Raw genomic sequence first — 20,341 nt, forward strand, 5'->3', positions numbered from 1 at the left:
CTTCAATTAAAGCATAAGTATATCATTTTTCATTTCCAAGGTTTTTTTTCCCCCTAGCCACCGATAAAACAAATCCCATATCTTATAAAATTGCTCATCCTCTTGCTCTCTAATTTCAAATGTCAATTTACTCATTTCAGCACAGTCCATTATTTTTCGGATAACTTCTTCCTGTTTTGGTATTGTTTTGTTTTTCCAGTTTTTTGCAAATACAATTCTGGCTCTAACAATGATACAATGAAGAATTAATATAAGGTCTGGTGATATAATGTATAATGTTAAGAACTTATTATAATGATATTTCGCTGCGGATAAGCAATTTTAATAAGGGAACAAATGAAAACTGGTATATATATGCAGCAACGTCTTGTTGAAAAATGAAGGAATAAGATCTCTGTTTGAAGGTATGAAATGCAAGGACAATAATGAATATAAGTATACTTTCTGGGGAAAATAATGCTAATGTTAACTGAATAGATATTGTAGAATGAAAATGAGGTTTTTAGTTATACTAGATGAAACATTTGAGACGGTAAATATTATTTGAAGATGTAGATGTTAAAACACTTGTAACCAAACGACATGCTGCATGTGATGATGGTTTTTTTTTTAATCTTTTTGTGCTTTTTTCTTTTTTCTCTTCGTTTTTTTTTCTTCTAATCCTAGGTTATTGTGGTGTCTATTAAATATATAACAGAGAGATACGGGGTGTGTGTATGGGGGGAAACGTAGTAGGGATGGATTGCTACAGGCAGGGGAATAAGAAACGATACGAAATTATAACCTATTAAATGAAACAATGAATGTATAAGAATGATAAAGGTTAAAACACCTGTAATCAAATGACATACTGCATGGGATGATGCGCTTTGTCTTTCTTTTTGTGTGTGTGTGTTTTTTTTCCCTCTTTTTTTTCTCTGCCTTTCTTTTTCTATTGTTATGTGATTATGTTGTCTATGTAACAAAAATAAAAAAAATTTCTATAAAAATAGAAAGAAAGCTTAAAGATATTATGTATACTTCGGTAAGAAAAATTGGAAGAAAGAAACTGTTTTGTATTGCCCAGAGACCCTGTATACAGGGGATTTCAAGGAAAAGACTTCTCTACCTTTATGGACAGACGTGGGTTCCCTTCTGGTTCGAACGGGTTCGGCTAAACCGGTAGTAACTTGGCAGCCTGGGTCACTGGAACTGGCAGTGACCCAGGCTTGCCACGCCCCCGAACTGGTTATCCCAGCGGCACTATAGGCCATCATTTTTTTTAGTATTGCGCATGTGTGTGAAGCGCACATGCACAGCGCAACCACAAGCAAACCGTCAGTAGTGGCTGCCGGAATCCACCCCATCTATGGAGCAAGAAAGATATGAGTTTTTAGAAGTGGAACAGCTATGAAAGAGCTCCATTGCAGCCATTGTACCAATTAGAACAGCTTGGGAAAAGCACACAGTGTCATTCTTATCTCCAACAATATTAGTTATTTCATCGATTTTAACAAAAATCGCTGTGATTTTTCCTCTTATAGAAGAAACAGGTCACTTGTTTTTGACAGGGCTAATTTGGAGCTAACTTAACAGAAAAGGAAAAAAATTCAATAAAAGTTCTAGTGATACAAACACCCATCATACACACACACACACGCACACACACATGCACACACATTGTGAATCAATACCTAGGTTGCACTTGATCACAAAGGAGTTGCTCAAAGTAGCCAACAGTATATATAAAAAAGCATTAAGATCAGTAAAATCATGAAAAGATGTGTACAACAATTTAAAGCAGCAGCAGAAACTAGAGTAGAAAAAAATCAAGACTAATATGTAATCTCATACCAGGCTCCAACTGGCTTGTTTTGTGTGTTTATTTGGATAATAGGAAACATATCTTGAAGAATCTGTCAGTCAAAATATTGATGTAGGATGTCTTCAGAGATACTCTTATATGAGGAGGGGAAACTTGTAGCATTAAGAAGAGGGCAGTGACTTGCCAGAAATTAAAGGAATAGCTGTGTTTCCACATCATGTGAAGTCCAGAAAGCTGAGGGTTGACTGTAAGTCTAAGTCCCTGTCTTCTTTTGCAGGTTACTTGTGCTTGTACATGGAGAAGGATGAGCTGCTTGGAACCACCCTTATACTGGCCTGGGTCCCCAACTCCCGTATTCAGAGGCAGGATGAAGAAGCTCTCCGTTACATCACGCCCGAGAGCTCCCCTGTCCGCAAGGCTCCCCGCAAGCGCAACCGACACACTCAGGGTTTTGGCATCCCTATGCAGGCTTCTTCTGTTGAGCAGAAGCAAGCTGAGACCCCAAAGGATGAGGAGGACATTTTGACTGTGTCACAGCTAGTGAGGGATGTGGCTCATGTCAGCCCACCTTCAGAAGAAGGGGAGAAATTGTCCCATAGCTGCTCAGCCACATGCAACATCCACAGCTCCGCTCAGCCTGCTCACAGTGACTCAGGAATTTTATCGACAATCAGTTCTCAGGATGAACAGAACCGATTAGAGGAGTCCGTAGAGGAAGGGCTGGAAGGCCATTTGGAGACAGAAGAAGATGAAGGCTCTTTGGAGTTGTCCACCGATGATGTTAGCAAAGATAGCACGTTTGACTCGGATTCAGATGCCTTCTCTTCTCCATTCTGCCTCTCGCCCATAAGTGAAGCACTTGTGGAAAATGTTAGCTCTATGTTCCTGGTTAATGAAAATCGGTGAGTTGACATTCCGGTGCTACTCAAACAGAGCCCAGTTCAAAACAAAATGGGTAAAGCCCACAAATGTAAGTCACCCGATTCTAGAATCATTTGCTCTGATGAGCTATGTGCAGAGAGGTATTGTGGCTTTCATTAGAGCAAGTGCAGCATGCTTACCCAGATGTAAATTCTGTTGAGCTCATTGAGATTTACTTCATGAAAGGATTATAAGATTGCCATGGAAATCTGTCTTAAGAATTCTACAGAGAAATCAAACGACTGAATCAACTTGTCATTCAACTTAGTGATTCCTTTAACGCAATAGACAGAAGATCAAATACTGCCAGGGGTGCTGTCAACTTACTTGTTTTGAGATGTCCGTTTCCAGACATTGTCTGAAGGTGCTCTGCTTACCACAACAATTATTATTTAAATATGCATTTCATACATTTTCATAGCAAATATACCTAATTGATTTAAAAAATAGTTTATTTAGAAGAGCTATGAAGACCTCGCTCTTCATCCAAACCTTTTGCAAGGGAAAGTGAAATCTTCTTACCTCATCATGTTTGCCATCTTTTATGTTTTGTTGATTTTATTGAAATTTCTGTGATTGTCATGAGTCACCCAGAACTGTTGAGTGTTCGGTGGCATACAAATTTAATATTATTGTGTACATAGAAATATGAATTTGCTGTTGCCCTTTCTCTAATTTTGGCCTTCATGTGTATCAAGTCGTTCCCAAGAACCTAGGATGTTGTAATATATCAGTGTGGTATATGTGGATCTTTGCGATGTGGTCTTTTGTAATTGACAGGTAGAATGTTCATCTACTCACATCAATTTCATTTAAGTGCTGTCCAAGATCTTGTTATGTGCTGATAACAACTGGGACCATCAGGCTGGTTGTTGCCATAATCTTTCATTTCAATTTTCAGGTCCTGATATTTTTTGATCTTCTCCAAATCTTTATCTTCTGTTCTATGTCCTAGCATTGCCACATCAATTATCCATACCTCCTTCTTTTCAATCATGGTGAAATCTGGTGTGTTATGAACCAAGAACTTTATGTTTGGAAATTTAACCTATTCATTTTCAGCCTTTTTTTAAACTCTACGTTCCCACCAATTTTTCATTATTGGCACATAATTTTATAGATGTTCTGGTAAAATATTGTTATGTCATAGTTTATACATAGTTTATGTGGTCTTGCATGATCAAAGCATATGATCTACTGTTTCTTCTGCCTGTTTGCGCAATCTGCATTTTGAACCATTTGATGATTTTTCAATTCTGGCCTTGATTATATTAAATTGAATAATTTGCTCTTGAGTATCCAAAATCAAATCTTCAGTTTCTTTTTCAATATTCCATTTGTTAGCTATTGCCAGGTTTTATCTTCATCCACCTTCTTCTTGATCTTTTGCAGAAATTCACCATGAACAGATAGTCCTCAATTTATGACTGATTTTTGTAATTACTATTTAGAAGTACAACGGCCTTGGAAAGGATGCTTTATGATCCATAAAGCATTTTAGGTCTTCGTAAAACGTCAAGCTGCCTCCCCAACCACATGATTGCGATCTGGTTACTTGGCAACCTATATGCACTTACAAACAGTTGCCAAGCACCCCTGCAATATTGCGATCTTCCCCATAAAGTCATGGAGAAACCAGTAGAGAAAGTTGCAAGCCGCTGCCACCTGCTATAGAGCTGAGATTCCCTCCTGGTAGGCACTTCTTTGAGAGTGAAATGGCCCCTGTCAGGAGGGATTTCAGCTGTGTGTGGAGTTGTAATTCACTGCTCCTCCATCCCACAAGCAATCATTTGAGGGCAAAAGAGCTGCCTCTGGCGCAGTAGCAGGTTCCTAACCGGTTTCTTATCGATTAGCTGAGAGGGCATTTTGCTGTGCGTGTGTGCGTACCCACTGCACATTGCTGCACATGCGCAGTTGAGTGAAAACTGTTCTGCACATGCGCAGAAACATGCAATGGCAGAAGAGGCTGGGGAATTTGTTTGGGGGCGTGGCATACCACTACCAGTTTGTACGAACCACCACTGCTCTAGGGGAAAGGGGGACTTCTCCAGAAAGTTTTTTTCACCACTGCTACATTATTTTTTTCTATAAACGTTCTAATAGTTTTTACTGATAGTAGTTGTTTCCAGATATTTAATGGTCCAACTAGGTGGTAATGAATAAATGTCTTTTTATAAGCAAACCAGACCATGTGCATATCGTTTTTTTGCCTTTTGCAAACATTTGATCAATCCGAAAGTGATCTTAACACTGCTTTTTTTTATTTCATTCTGTTCCACTAGAAGGGTATTAATTTTTGCTGAATAATCTTGATTGTTATTTGCTGTAAATAACAACAGTACTGCAAGTAATGTTACTTACTGTTATGCGTTTGAGTAAAGTAAACATGGTAGGCTAGCATGTTATTGTCCTAGAGTTTCTTGGTGCTGTCCCTTTCATTGGGTCTTACGTTATTAGGGTTCATTGCACAGTCAGCCAGGTATTGGATTTGGCATTTTCATCCATCTACTGAGTGTTTCCCAAGGACTGGGCTAAGTAGAAGTTGCTGTTTGATGGTGATAAGAGTATGGTTGCAGAATGTAAACTGCCTTTTGCGATTGACTAATGATAATTTTGTCAGTGGTGATAATATTCAAGTGATGCTCCAGTTGTTTAGGGATTGCAGCCAAAGTACCTATTGGCACTGTCTTTGCTTTCCTTTGCTACAGTTGTTCTACTTCTATTTACAGATCTTTGTATTTTGTGATTACACACACACACACACACACACACACACACACACACGGTGCTTTCTCTTTCTATTCTGCTGTCTTCAGGTATTGCTGTGTCCACTTATCCAGACTTTTTTTGTCTTTGTTATCAACAATTGTTAACTCTGGAGTGTATGGGACAGGTACTTGTCTGTTGAATTCGAAAGTCCCAGAGCATTTTAGCTTCTTCATTTTCTATTACTTTCTATGTTTTATGATCCTGCCATATGGCTGTCTGGATTCTTTTGTGATTATTTTTTCAGGTTGGAGAAATTTCTGTTCTATGGTACAACATAACTTTTATTTTTGTGAAAAAAAGTATAACCATTGTAGTTTATCGCCCTGCGAAGAATTGTATGACTTTGCCTCCTGGAGCATTTCACCTATTCTTAAGGGCTTTCTTGTTTCTTCCCTTTGCGTTGTGTTTTGTAACTTCTTGTCTAATCAAGAATTTTGAAGGTTGCTGTTATTTACACACCCTTCTGAACTATTTTGGTTATATAAATACTACTCAACTATTTACATAGTCTAGACAGCCAGGTTTATAAAAAATGACTTAGCTGATTTCTCTCTGCTTTCCTCCAGAGCTACAATGCCGTGGTTTGGCATATTATTGTTTCAATGCTGTGATCTCCTTCTAATACAATTTGCCTGGGGTGAACTGAGCATCTGCTGTTCTAGGGTGAAGATGTATATTTTATCTGTAGAATGTGACTGAAGTCACAAGGCTCCAATTTAGTGCCGGGTCATACAATTTGCCTGCTTGTGAGTTTATTCACGTTCGGTGTAAGAAGCGAGTGCCCTCATGCGGCCCACCAGTTATATTGCAAAATGGCTAATTGGAAATGGGTTTTTTGATGCAGGTTATAGTCCCGTCCTCCCCCCGTCCTCCCCCAAAAAAGCAGTTGCTCTAAGATCTTCTTGATATTTATTTGGCACCAGACTGCCTTGGTTTATAGAATAATAGCCTTTGAAAGGCCAAGGCAGAATACAAAACCTGCTTATTTGAAAAGAATGAAAATCCATGTTAATCCCAGAATGTATCTGATTAACAGCCCATATTATAGAAGATTCCCACAATCTTAAGACTGTAATCTAGACTAGACGTGATTTGGATGCTCCATCCTATGTTCCATTTTTTCCAAGTTTTTTTTAACCAAAATAAGTACTTTTATAACAGAACAGTTTAACGGAGTTGGAAGGGACCTTGGAGATCATTTAGTCCAACCTCCCCGCCCAAGCAGGAGACCCTACACCATTTTTGACAGATGACGATCCAGTCTCTTCTTGAACGCTTCCGGTACTGAAGCTCCCACAACTCTTGATTGCCTTAAAAACTTATACAGGTAGTCCATTTTTTAGTGATCATTCGAAGTTACAATGGCACTGAAGAATGTGACTTATGACCATTTTTCACAATTATGACTTTTGCAGCATCCCATGATTCTGTCATCAAAATTCAGATGCTTGGCAGCTGGTTCATATGTATGACCGTTGCTGTGTCTCAAGGTCAATGTGATCAGCTTTTCTCGCAAGCATGGTCAGTGGGGAAGTCAGATTCACTTAACAACCAGGTTACCAACTTGTCAACTGCAGTGATTCACTTAAGAACTGTGGCAGGAAAGGTCATAAAATGGGGCAAAACTCACTTAACAAATGTTCCACTTCACAGAAATTTTGGGGTTAATTGTGGTCATAAGGCGAGGATTACCTATACACTATTTTTAAACTTCAGTTGGGTGAATAAAGAAAGATATTGTTCGTGTGATGATGGTTGTTGGACTGGGACTAGGGGTTCCCATATTCTAATCCACATTCAAATCTGGAAGCTCTCTTGGTGACTAGGTGATGGGCCAGTCACTCTCTCAGCTCATCCTATCCCCCCAGGATTAAATTGTTGGTGGTGGGAGGGAAAACAGAAGAAAGTGCTTTAGAAGGCTGCCTTGAGCTTTTGAATGAAAGATGGACTATGAAAGATGGAAGGTATTTAATAATGTGTGGTATTTTTCTTATGGCCAACGTGACACTATCGGCTCTTTTGAAAAGAATGAAAAACAATTACCATGCTCCCTATTAGGTGAGTTTTAAGGGGGGGGGGTAAACGTGGAAGTAGCATTGAATAGATGAAGTCTTGTTAATTAAGGGATGATTTTTCCTCTGCTTCTAAGCATTCAAACTGACTGAAGACTGTAAAAAGATTTGTATTGGAACAGACCAAAGGCCTAGTAGTACTCTTTGTAGTATAAGACTCTAAATAAAAACCCTACAAAGATGAATGGATTAGATCTATTAAATGCACTGCATGTATTCAATGATTACATTCAAGATTAGATTAAAAATGATTGCACTGGCCATCGCATGTAATCATGAGCAGTTTAAGAGGCACACCCACTGCATTGGTGCCCGGAGACTGCCACGTGCTTTTCTGGCTTTGCCCAAGAGATGTCAGGCTTCCAAACCAGGCTTGTACATTGGCAGTGGTTAAGTAGATCATCCAAATGCAAAATCTAAAATGCTGTTCTCTTTCACACAAACTGCAGGAATGTCATAAATGTGAAAACAAATGTAAGTCACTTTTTTCAGCACCACTGTAAGCTCCAATGGTCACTAAACAAATTGTGTTAGACAAGGGTAACCGGGATATATGCACAAGGCAGTCCTTGACCTATGACCACAATTGAGCCCAAAATTTGTGCGTTAAAGTGAGAAATTTGTAAAGTGAGTTTTTTCTCCCATTTTGCAAAGTTTCTTGCCTCAGTTGTTAAGAGAATCACTGCAGTTGGTAAGTTAGTAACAGGGCTGTTAAGTGAATCTGGTTTCCCCATTGACTCTGCTTGTCAGAATGATCTTGGAACATAGAAACGATTATAAATATGGACCAGTTGCTAAGCATCTGAATTTTGAGCATATGATCATGAGGATGCTGCAAAGGTTGTAACTTGGAAAAATAGTAGTAAGTCACTTTTTTTTAGTGCTGTTGTAACTTTGAACAGTCACCTAATGAACTGATGTAAGTCAAGGACCACCTGTACTTCTGTCAGGTTGCTACTTTTTACCTTGAGGGTCTTCCTTAAGACCAAGAATTTACTAATTTGGAGAGCTTGAGATCATATTAAAAGTTCCCCTGTTGTAGGAATAAGCTATATCTACCAAATAATGCAGGTGCTCAGAGGGTCATTGATTACACATAGATTTCTTTCATTTTAAAATCAATAACTTAGCTTTTGTTTTGATAAACAGCAGCAGTGTTTATTTTTCTCTCTCTAGAATTTTGCTTTAATTGTAATTTGTCCAGTTTCATGAGTTATTTATCGTTCAAGATCCAGATATATTTTGTTCATCTTGTCACTCCCACCATCCCAAACCTAGGTGGTCTCTTTCCATGACACTTTATACTGTTCACCGACAAATGCGCGATAGACATATGCGTGCCACGCATAAAACCACGACGGACTAATGAGCGCCGTCAAAATCACTAATTGATTTTCTACAATAGCGCACCAACAAATGCGCAATGACAAAATCATGTATACGTACGTTATAACGTGCGTTATAATGCAGTCAGCACACACCAGTTGAATAACACATTTTAGTTATACTGGAGCCATGGATATTATTAAGTCACAGAAAGGAAAACAACAATACGTGCAACTAACCCTAATCCTAACCCTAAATTAATTCAAATTATTTAGTGACATAATAATTTTTTACTGCTGAGTTTTTAAATGGTGTGCGGTCTTGTACTTACTTGACGCCTCTTCACCTATCGTGGGTATAGGCGACTTCCATGGAAATTTGACGCTACTGTTTTCGGTCCTGGGCTAGGGTTGTCAGGTGGTGCAGCCAGTCGCTATTATATGATTTTCGGCTAAGATTGAATGGGCGCATGACTATATCTTCGGCTTTCCGTTTGAAGTGACGCAGAGTGGTTAGACGAACACCTCCTTTTGGCCGTTTCCAGGTCGGACCAGGCTCTGCAAGCAGGGAAATTTTTGGGATTCGATTTTCTGGCATTCTCAATGTATGGCCTAGCCAGCGCCAGCGTCTAAGTTCTATAATGGCAGATACATTTTCATTAATATCACATCTTCGGCGGATTTCAGCATTGGATATTCTTTCAGAGTACTTGATTTTCGTAAGTCTACGCAAGCAACGGTTTTGAAATAAGTCCAGTTTGTGTTGATGAGCAATGGTGTGCGGTCACATTGAACTAATTCGCTAATCAAACAGTAACAGTATTTTTTTCGATGTTATTGTGCTTGTCATCGCGCTTTTGTCATCACAATTTTATCGTAGCGAATTTGTCGCCGCTATTTTGACATCGCGTTTTAATCGGCGCTATTTTGTCGGCACGCATATGTCTATCGTGCAATTGTCGGGTCACGACTTTATATATCTCCCTCATCAATGTAAAATCAAAATACAGGGACATGGTGGCTCAGTGGCTAAGACGCTGAGCTTGTCAATCAGAACGTCGGCAGTTCAGCGTTTCGAATCCCTAGCATCGTGTAACCGAGGGAGCTCCTGTTACTTGTCCCAGCTTCTGCCAACCTAGCAGTTCGAAAGCATGTAAAAAATGCAAGTAGTAAAACAGGGCCACCTTTGATGGCAAGGTAACAGTGTTCCGTGCGCCTTCGGCTTTTAGTCATGCCGGCCACATAACCACGGAGATGTGTTTGGACAGCGCTGGCTCTTTGGCTTTGAAGCGGAGATGAACATTGCCCCCTAGAGTCGGGAACAACTAGCACATTATGTGCGAGGGGAACTTTTACTTTTTACATCAATGTTGATTTATCTTGGCTGAAAGGGGAGTGAGAGCTATTGTTTCTCCCTGTTCCCCCCACATCTGTGCTTTTCTTTAGCATCCTTAGAATAGCCAGTGCTCTACAAATAAACCTTCATTTTAGCTTGTTCTCCTTTCCACCTTTTGTTTTTCAACAAAACAAGCCCTCTTGTGGTTGACCATGTTACAGTAAGATCTCAAAGGGATTTCGTGTCTAAAATGGTCAGCATCCCTTTACGCTCACCGTAATTGTACAGATGTAAACAAAATAATAATCTCATTCTGATTATAATCTTTTAATTTTATAAATCAAGATGTTTTATTCCTATGCATGTATACTTTTTTTTACACATTAGCCACAATTAATTCAGAAAAAGTCTTTAACCAGGACTTCTGTGATACAGAATTTAAAAGTTGTACCAAATTATGTTTTAGGATAAATTGTTCCAAAGCTAATAGTAATAACAGACAACCAAGTGCATGGAGGAAATGCTGCTATTTCCATTTAAGTATATTCATAAAGTATTGAAATGTTACATTGACCCCATTGTTTCCTAGTACAATCATACGACTGTTTATGAGAATCTAGTATAAGGGAAAAACATCCTGCTTCTCTTCACAAAAGGACCGACAATGTGTGGCTATGGCCAGAAGCAGGTGAGTCTCTTGGGGTGCTAAGCCTCCCCCAATTTGGATTTCTAGTTTGAGACTGCTCTCCTCTGGGTTCTTGACTTTAGCCACAGATCTCAGAATTGGGAAAGACAGACTTAATTGGCTCTGTGCTTAGAAGGGTAGCTGATTAGTTGGTTATTAGTTATGCTGATGTCCCACAAGGCAGCCATATGGCTCTCTTGAAAGGATCTGGTTCTACATCTCTGAGGAACTTGCTTGTGAGACAGGACCAATGGCGGATTTCAAAAATTTTTAGAACCTCTTCTGTAGGTGTGGCCTACTTTGTGGGAGTGGCTTGCCAGCCATGTGACTGGGTGGGAGTGGCTTGCTGGCCATGTGACTGGGTGGGAGTGGCTTGATAGTCATGTGATTGGGTGGGTGTAAAATGTGGTGAAACTCACTTAACAACGCTCTTGCTTAGCAACCAAAATGTTGGCTCAGAAACTCTGGCATTTGAAGCACGCAAGTCTTAAAGTTGTCAAGTTACAAGACCCTTGCACCCCTAACCCTTTAGAGAAAAAACCCCAGGGGTGTTCAAACTTGACAGCTTTAAGACTTGTGGACTTCAACTCCCAGAATACCTCCTCTCGCTCTTCATCTTCATGTTGATGATGTGCAGATGGGCCGAGGGGTGGGGGGGAGCTGGAACCGGTTCTAAATGGCACTGTAGATTTGTGGAACCTCTTCTAAAGAAGAGGTTAGAACTGGCAAGAACCCACCCTTGGACAAGCTTTGGCTCATAATATTTTTGTCAGGCCTGGAAACCATCTTTTGCATTGGGCTTTCCGGCCTGCCACATTCAATGCAGTGGGAAAATGGGAGGGGGGATTTTATTTATTTATTTATTTATTTATTTATTATTAAATTTTATATGCTGCCCAATCCCGAAGGACTCCGGGTGGCTTATATGGAGTATGGGAGATATATAGTCATAATAACATTCCTTTCTCAGAGAGTCAAGGACATATTGCCCTGCACCTGGAGGGGCAAGATTGGAAGGCATCTCCAGTTGGGATGGTGCCTGATTTGGCCATGTGACGGACATGTGCAGGAGCTTAAGACTTTCACTTGGGTAGGGAAAACCTGGAAGCTTTCAGATTCGGGTTTTCCCAGATGTGCCAATATGACGCCTCTAATAAAATGAAACTTTGAGGAATTTTAAGGAAAGAAACCTCTGAGTCGACTATCATTGGGAGTGTTACTTGGAACGCCAACAGTTTTGTTTATGCTTCTCAGCAATGCCCCAGATGGGGCAAGTAAAGCAAATCCAGGGAAAATAAAAATATTAGCTGTAAGAGATATGTAGTATTCACTCTGAATTGGAGAGGATTGTATTTCATTACGGATTAGGTTCATAAACTGCAGGTGCTCTTGGATTCATTGCTGCCTCTTGAAATACAGATACTTTCAGTAGTGCTAACTGTCATAGCTTAGCCTATAATACAATTTTCGAGTAAGGTTGCATATATAATCTTGCAATTGATACTCTGGTTCTAGCAATCCCCTGTTTGGAATATTGCAGTTTATTATACAGGTAATCTTCAACTTATGTCCATTCATTTTACAACCGTTTGAAGTTTTGACAGCTCTGAAAACAGTTATTTAGAACCAGTCCTCACCCTTATGACTGTTGCAACATCCTCTTGGTCACCTGATCGAAATTCAGGCTCTTGGTAACTGGCATATATTTAGAACGATTGCCGTGCCCCAGTGATCACCATTTGTGACCTTCTGACAAGCAAAGTCAACGGTGAGTATTTTTTTTATAACCTCCCCCCTTCCTTCCTCTACAACAGCTTGCCACCAAAGACAAAATTGCCTTTGTTGGTATATCTGAAGGTGGTTAAGTCTTAGTTGTTCTCAGGGCTTTTGTGAATGGAACATGAGACATTAGTGGAAACTGCCCCCATGTTAAGGTTGGAATACACGAGATGGATAGTAGAGAGCTATTGCGTTTCTTTTGGGTAAATTTTTAATCTAATTATTTTATAGAGCTTTTAGTTGCACAGAATCTATGGATTGAAGTGGCATGTAAGCCCAATTAAATAAGTAGTCGGAAACTTTAAGTCTTTAAGAAACCAAACTTAATTGGAAGTGATCTGTACCATTATGTTTGTCCTTGGCAATCTACTTCACATGTGTCCAAGTTCAGTGTAAAGTGTTGCATTTAGCCTTTTCAATTAGGAGTGGGTCCCCCAACACCCTATTGATTCGTGATCCTTGAAGCCCTCAAATTTATGCTGATAAAACTTGGCAGCAAACTGCCAATGTTCAGTTGCATGTTTTTCTTTTAAAAAAAAATTATAATAGGTATATTAGGCTTCCATAGGTTTTAACATCTCAATGGGAGGAAAACAGGCTTTTAAAAAACAGGTAAAAATTTCACCGACTTCGATATTGTTCTTTCTGTATTTGTCAGAGGCCCTTCCTTAGCAGTCTCCCCTGCCAGAAAATGGTTTAAAATTTAACAAATGCTGCCTGACTCTACTTTAAAACCACCAACAACTTGGGGTCAAACTGAAGGACTATCAGCTGCTGTTCCTGCCTACTCAGTCCATTCCTACTGAAAACTTTTCATGCTAGCTGTGCTTTGTTTTTCTGAAATTCATTTTGTCAAGCATTTTTTAAAAGATCTTTCATGGTTTCTTATGCTGTAAGCCTTCCAAAGAATCCAGATTTAGGGCAGCCTAAAACCATGAAGAACCAATCAAAATAATCATGGGAATTCTGACGGGGAAAAAGCAGCTCCTGATCACCATGCAGTGGTGGGATTCTACAGGTTCGGGCTGAAGATCAGTTGGAAGCGAACCGGTTCGCTCCCACGATCAAGTGGGCCTGCCCACCTGCCCCTGCGCTTTACCTGCCGTGTTTCCCTGAAAATAAGATAGGGTCTTATTTTCTTTTGACCCCCAAAATAAGTGCTTGGCCTTTTTGGGGAGATCTTATTATTTTTGAGGTGCAGGAGGCGGCAAGAGTGGTCACCTCATGGCTGCTGCTGTGTTGCAATATTTTCAGGGAGGGCTTATTCTCGGGGAAGGGCTTTTTTAGCATATGCGCTCAAAAGCCTGATTGGGCTTATTATCTGGAGAGGTCTTATTTTCGGGGAAACGGGTACCTTTATCTTCTCAGTTGAGTCGTGCAGCAGAGTGGATGGCCACGCCTCAGCTGTTTTCCTTCCCAAGCAGCAATCCGGAAGCAATCCGCGAAGCATGCTCTCTGCGAACCGCTTGTTAAATCAGTAGGATCCCAGCCCTGTCACCATGTCCTTTTTACTTGTACAGGAAGTCCTCGACTTACAGCAGTTCATTTAATGACTGTTCCAAGTTACAACGGCACTGAAAAGAGTGACTTATGACTATTTTTCACACATCATAATTTCAGGATCCCCATAGTCACATGATCAAAATTCAGTCCCTTGGCAACCGACTCATATGTATGACGATTACAGTGTCCTGGGGTCATGTAATCCCCTTTTGCAACTTTCTGACAATCATGAGTTACTTAGCAACAGTGTTATCAATTTTAACATCAGCAGGGATTCAACTGTGGCAAGAAAAGTCATAAAATAGAGAAAACTCATTTAACAAATGTCTCACTTAGCAACAGAAATTTTGGGGTCACTAAGTCGTAAGTCGAGGACTACCTACACTTGCAGATCACTCATACGAAAGTGGGCGGAGATCCATTCTTTGCATTAAACCTGATTAGTAAGAAGATATGAATATAAAGTGTTTTTCATATGTGATGTTGTGAGAACATCCTCTAATTTTTATTTTGTGTGTGGTTGTGGAACAAATTGAACAAATTGAACAAAATTGAACAAAAAGCAAATAGCAAGCTAAGTAGCTAAAGGTGCTTCTTTAACAAGTAGGGCTGCTGCGCGCAAGCAACTTAGAGAAAAGCGAGGCAATATTCAGCAAAAAAAGAGAGGTTTTTTCCAGCGGGTAATTCTATAGCTTGCTCCAAAATCACTTTCGAATGGAAATCAAGGTGGCAGGTGGTATTTTAGAGTCTACCACAATCTGTGCATATGTCACCTAGAAGAAAGGTAGGCTGTTTTTTTTTTAAAGCATGCTAATGAGTTATTGTGTTTAGAGTCACAGGTATTCAGTTGATTGGACTGATCAGCCAATTACAGTCCTGCGGTAGTGTTACATTGGTGGTTCCTAGCAGAACCATTGGCATCAATTCAGAGAGCAGGAATCGATGTAAGCCTAGAAAAAGCTATCCTGCAGAGGCAGCTCCTCTTCAGTTTGGCTTGACGCAATCCTTGCATGATCCTTGCTGCTGCCGCTTCTTTTTTCTCTCTGCTTTTCTCATTATTAAATTGCTTTCCTGTTCAGAGCCTGTATTGGGAAGGGAGTAGGCAAGTGTCTGAGGGGGTTCCCACTGGTTGCTTCTTTGGCAGCAAGAGCACTTGTGGCCTTGCGTCATGTTGCGTTGTGCCAATCCACTTGAGAGGTTGGCGTGGCTCGGCTCCCTGCAGAATAAGCAGGAGACAGAATTACTGGCAGAGCAATTGGGGGAAAAGTGACGCGGACGTGCAAATAATATGGTATTTACTTCATTCAATTTTGTTTCAGATGGAGACCTTGCTTTTGCTTTATGAATTCCAACTGGCTTGCAGATGAGCCAGTTTTAGACTGTTTTACAGTCTTATCTGTGGAATGTTTGGGTCCTTAACTTGCCCATAAACTAAAGACATATGGATTTTGTAATCCGCTGATGGCACCTTTCAGCCAGAAATCAGTATAACGACTCCTTGCAGAAATATGGTGGTATAAAATAAATAAATAATGTTACGGTATTTGCAGGACAAAGAATAGATTCAGTAAGGGGAGCATTTTGTTGCTGTTGAAAAGAATTTTGTGCTGATCTCAGTAGTTCAATCACCAAATACATCTTTTCCAATGTTTCTGTTTTTTAATTATACTTTGTACAAGGGTAATCCATCTCCAGCCGTTTATCCCCTATTCCACCTCTCATATGAGTGACTCTGTAAACTCTTGAATCTTTGAGAAATGTAACCTTGATTTTTAAGTGTCTATCCATTTTGATTCATGTTTTAAATATTGCCTCTTTTATATGTTGAGCAGCTGTTTGTGGCTTTGCCAGGGCTGGTATTTGTCTATCAGGGGAAGAGATTCACTGATGCCCTTAGCAATCACTTCAAGGATCTGGGATCAAAACCAGGAAATGTCAGAGGAATGTGATGGATAAACATTTAAATGACAAGAGGATTATTTTAGCTCTTTTTCATGTGTCTCTCTTTACATATACCTGAGTTCCTATAACAAGGAAGCAGTGACAGTTTTCAGTGGATTGTTTACATTAACTGCAGCACAGATGATAATTGTGGTTGATTTCTCATTTTATTAATAGCAAACTAGTATAAAAATTGAGGGACATAGTGGCTCAGTGGCTAAGACGCTGAGCTTGTCAATCAGAAAGGTCGGCAGTTTGGCAGTTTGAATCCCTAGCGCAGCATAACGGAGTGAGCTACCGTTACTTGTCCCAGCTTCTGCCAACTTAGCAGTTCGTAAGCATGTAAAAATGCCAGTAGAAAAATAGGGACCACCTTTGGTGGGAAGGTAACAGCGCGTTTAGTCATGCCGGCCACATGACCACGGAAACGTCTTCAGATAGCACTGGCTCTTTGGCTGTGAAACGGATATGAGCAGTGCTCCCTAGAGTCGGGAACAACTAGCACATATGTGCTAGGGGAACTTTTACTTTTACTTATAAAAATTGATCTTTAATCAAGTCATGGGAGGTCACCAATGTGTCCAGGATTTCTGGTTCTTAATAGGAGAGTCAACAAGCTCTCTATTTCTTCCATCTTTTCCATCCCTCTCTGTTACCTTTGCTCTTGACTTTGTTTAGTCTTTTCCCTCATGATCTCTTACCCAGCTGACTGTAGTCAGAGATAGTTTCCCTCCAGAGGTATTCATTTATTGTTTTAGGTCACCCAAAAAAGCCAAAGCTTGCTAGGCAGTTTACAATAAAACACAATAAAAATACAATTTGAATATGGATCACAAAACCATAGTGGAAGTTGTTCTTCCTCCTCTTGTTTTTAAGCCCTTCCCATTCCCTGCCTATTTTCCTGAATAAGCCAGTATAATTTATAGCCTTTCCTTAATAGACATGCTTACTAAAGAAAGGAAATAGGGACAAAAAGGAATAAGCATCCATATAGAGAGTACATTAAGCCTAGCCTTGCTTTATAAATCCATTATGGTAATATGTGAATACTTCAATCTATCATAAAATGAGGAGTGCTTATGTCAACTCTCTTCGGTTGCTGTTACTTTTGCTATATGGGAGAGGGGAAAATAATGTGGGACTTTCTGCAGAAATAACCCAAGGAGCCTGCTGATAGCATTCTTCCATCAGAATTTATGGATATGTATGAAAGGATTCAGTGTCCTAATCTGATATGCAGGTGGCAAATGAATTCCAACTCTCTTTAAGGGGCCTTGTGCGTGGCCCTCCAATTGTCCCTTCAAAAATTGCTTCTGAATTGTCATTTTCAAACATGACAGAAAGGAGGGGGTATTTGTTCTTAAATTTGGTTTTTTTTTTCTAGCTATACCCTCTTTTTGCAATGTAATATTGTGTAAACCTTTCATTGTTGTCATCTGAGGGTTGGAATGTATATTGTAGCACAAATGCAATTTGTGCTTAAGGCACAGATTGGCAAGCTGTGGCTGGTGACAAGATATAGTACTCCATTTGTGATCCCAGAGTCTTTCTGAATGGGCAAGGTCAATGGTTTGGGGCCTGGTTTTGTGCAATAATTTATTAGTTTATAAATATAACCTGATGCAGTGGTTGCTTTAACCTTTTGGGCACCAGAAACCAGTTCAGTGGAGAGGGTTTTTTCCACAGTCCAGAGGGGGGCGTTATTTCGTGTGTTGCCTGCATCTCGCGGATGGGACTTCACTTGTTTTGCTGGACCCAGTTTCTGGCATGTTGCAGGCCGGTACTTGTCCATGGACCAGGGGTTGAGAACCCCTGTTCTAGAACATGGTTCTCCAACCTTTTGGCTTGCTTGGGACACATTAGATGAAGAGGAATTGTTTTGGGCTGCATATAAAATATATAATACAGTTAATGTATATAAATAACAAACTTCCTTTATTGTTTAATATTTTTATTATCTTGTGGGGCCACAATACTAACTATCCATGACTACCTGCAGTGGTGGGTTCCTAATTGGTTTACTACCAATTCACTGGGAGGGCATTTTGCGTGTGTGCTGCTTGCTTCGCTCGTGCATGCGCCCACCACACATTGCTGCGCATGTACAGTTGATTGAAAACTGTTCTGCGTTTGCGCAGAAACATGCCAACAACATCAGAAGAGACTAGGGAACCAGTTCGGGGGCATGGTAGGCTTGGGTCACTGCCGTTTCCAGCAACCCAGGCCAACATACTACTACCGGTTCAGCCAAACCGGTCTAAACCGGTAGGAACCCACCACGGCCTGTGTGCTGGGGGGTTGGACACGCTTGTTCTAGAATAAAAAGAAGAAGCAAGTAGGTTTCTCCTCAAAATTCTTGTTTGTCTCAGTATCTTCTTTGTCTCAGTGGCTGTGTCTCTTAGCACCAAAATGGGACTTTAAAAAAAATATAGGTGCCTGATAGAAAAAGTTACTGTCTTAAGTTGAGAAGACAAAGAAAGATAGAGACTCACATGTTCATTCTTCATAGCAGTACAAATTGCATATATTTCATCATCTGAGGTTTTCTTTACCCTAGGATAGGGAAATTTATCTAGCCTAATTACCAATATCTCAAGAGGAAGCAAGATAATTTTCATAAAAAGGTCAAAAATAATATGATCAAGGCAAGTTTATTCTCTTCATTTCAGTTACTGATTTTGAATTGTTCTGTATTAAGCATAAAGAATCCCTAACTCTCCAGATGTTGAATTACAGGATCTCCACAATTGGCCAGGGTGCTGCAGTTTATTGGAAATTGTAATTTAGCCACATCTGTTGGGCTGTGAGTTTTCTGTCTTCTTCAATGGCTAGCAAGTTTTTTTAAAAACATAATAGAATGGACAATTATTTTAGAACAAATTAATTCAGTTATCAATATAATGTAGTACTTAGAACATAACCATTCCTTTTTCTAGAACAACTTCCCAGTCCACTGTCTCCTTTTGACATTCTGGCTGGAGATTATGGCACTTAATCCCAAACATTTGGAGTCGCTTCATAGATAAGACAGCCCTCTTGACAGGACAGCAAGGCATAATTTGCCATATGTTGATCTTACAGGGATCTCTTGTAGACACAACTTGTAGATAAAACTGCCTTTCTTAAATTATTTTAAAAGTGTGGAAATTTCTTGAATCAGTTATTTTGGCCCCTGTGGGTTTGCTTTATTTTTTTCTTAAATTGCTAGCCTCAATTTTTCTATATTCATTACTTAGATCCATTGTGAATTTGCATGAGGTATATAATTTATTTGAACAACTGGTCTCAGGCTTTATTTAACCTCCGAATATCCCCTTTCCATGCATGAAATCCTCTTACCTTCCTATCAGTTCGGAACTTCTGAGCATGCGCAGAGCATCCTTGATGACGTCTGGGCCAGTGGGTGGAGCCTCCTGCCACCACCACTACCGGTTCGCCCGAACCAGTGTGAACTGGTAGAATACCACCTCTGCCCCTTTCCTCAAAAATTTTTCCTCTGGATATCTTTGTGTAGATCTGGTAATATTCCGTTTTCTCAAAGTACAAATAAAAGAGGTAATATATTATTATTGTCATTTTGCTACATGATATTTTTAGACTGCTGATGAACCTAAGTTGTTTTCCATGATTTCTTTTGACCTCTTTACTAAAAGGGTGATGTTCTTTCCTACCTTCTCACACATCATGTATTAAATTATTTTGCCAGGCTGTTGAAAGAGGTAACTTGTTAATCAGCCCAGTAGATGGCACACTTTTCTTAGCACAACTATGATTGGTGAAAGAAGCTGGTATCTACATTAAAATGACAAATATCTGGGGATTGTCTGAACCTTCTGCTTTGCTTCAGAAGAATCTAAAAGCTGGGGTAGGTAGGTAGGTAGGTAGGTAGGTAGGTAGGTAGGTAGGTAGGTAGGTAGGTAGGTAGGTAGGTAGATGATAGATAGATAGATAGATAGATAGATAGATAGATAGATAGATAGATAGATAGATAGATAGATAGATAGATAGATAGATAATCCTTCAGACCTCAGTCTTGATCTCACCTAATGGTATCCATGATGCTTTTTCCAGTTTGGAAGGTCCAGTTGCTTAAGGCCCATTCTTGCCCTCTCTCTGCACATTATCGTTTCTCTCCTTGTAAGTAGCCAGTCTCAATATCTGTGCCTCCTATTTTCTGCAGGAAGACTGTAAGATAAAAGTGGCTTC

At 39.9% G+C, this 20,341-nt stretch overlaps 1 protein-coding gene across 2 annotated transcripts in view; it reads left to right on the top strand.

Annotated features, from left to right (window-relative positions):
- Positions 1 to 20,341, top strand: part of TBC1D16 (TBC1 domain family member 16) — an 84,775-nt gene that overhangs the window by 30,682 nt on the left and 33,752 nt on the right. For both annotated transcript variants that reach the window (XM_032210846.1, XM_032210847.1), the window contains exon 3: positions 2,082 to 2,706. In XM_032210846.1, the coding sequence (XP_032066737.1) occupies positions 2,082 to 2,706 (625 nt within the window). The remainder of the gene's footprint in view (positions 1 to 2,081; positions 2,707 to 20,341) is intronic.

This window comes from Thamnophis elegans, chromosome 2 (assembly GCF_009769535.1).
Source record: "Thamnophis elegans isolate rThaEle1 chromosome 2, rThaEle1.pri, whole genome shotgun sequence".
Lineage (NCBI taxonomy): Eukaryota > Metazoa > Chordata > Lepidosauria > Squamata > Colubridae > Thamnophis > Thamnophis elegans.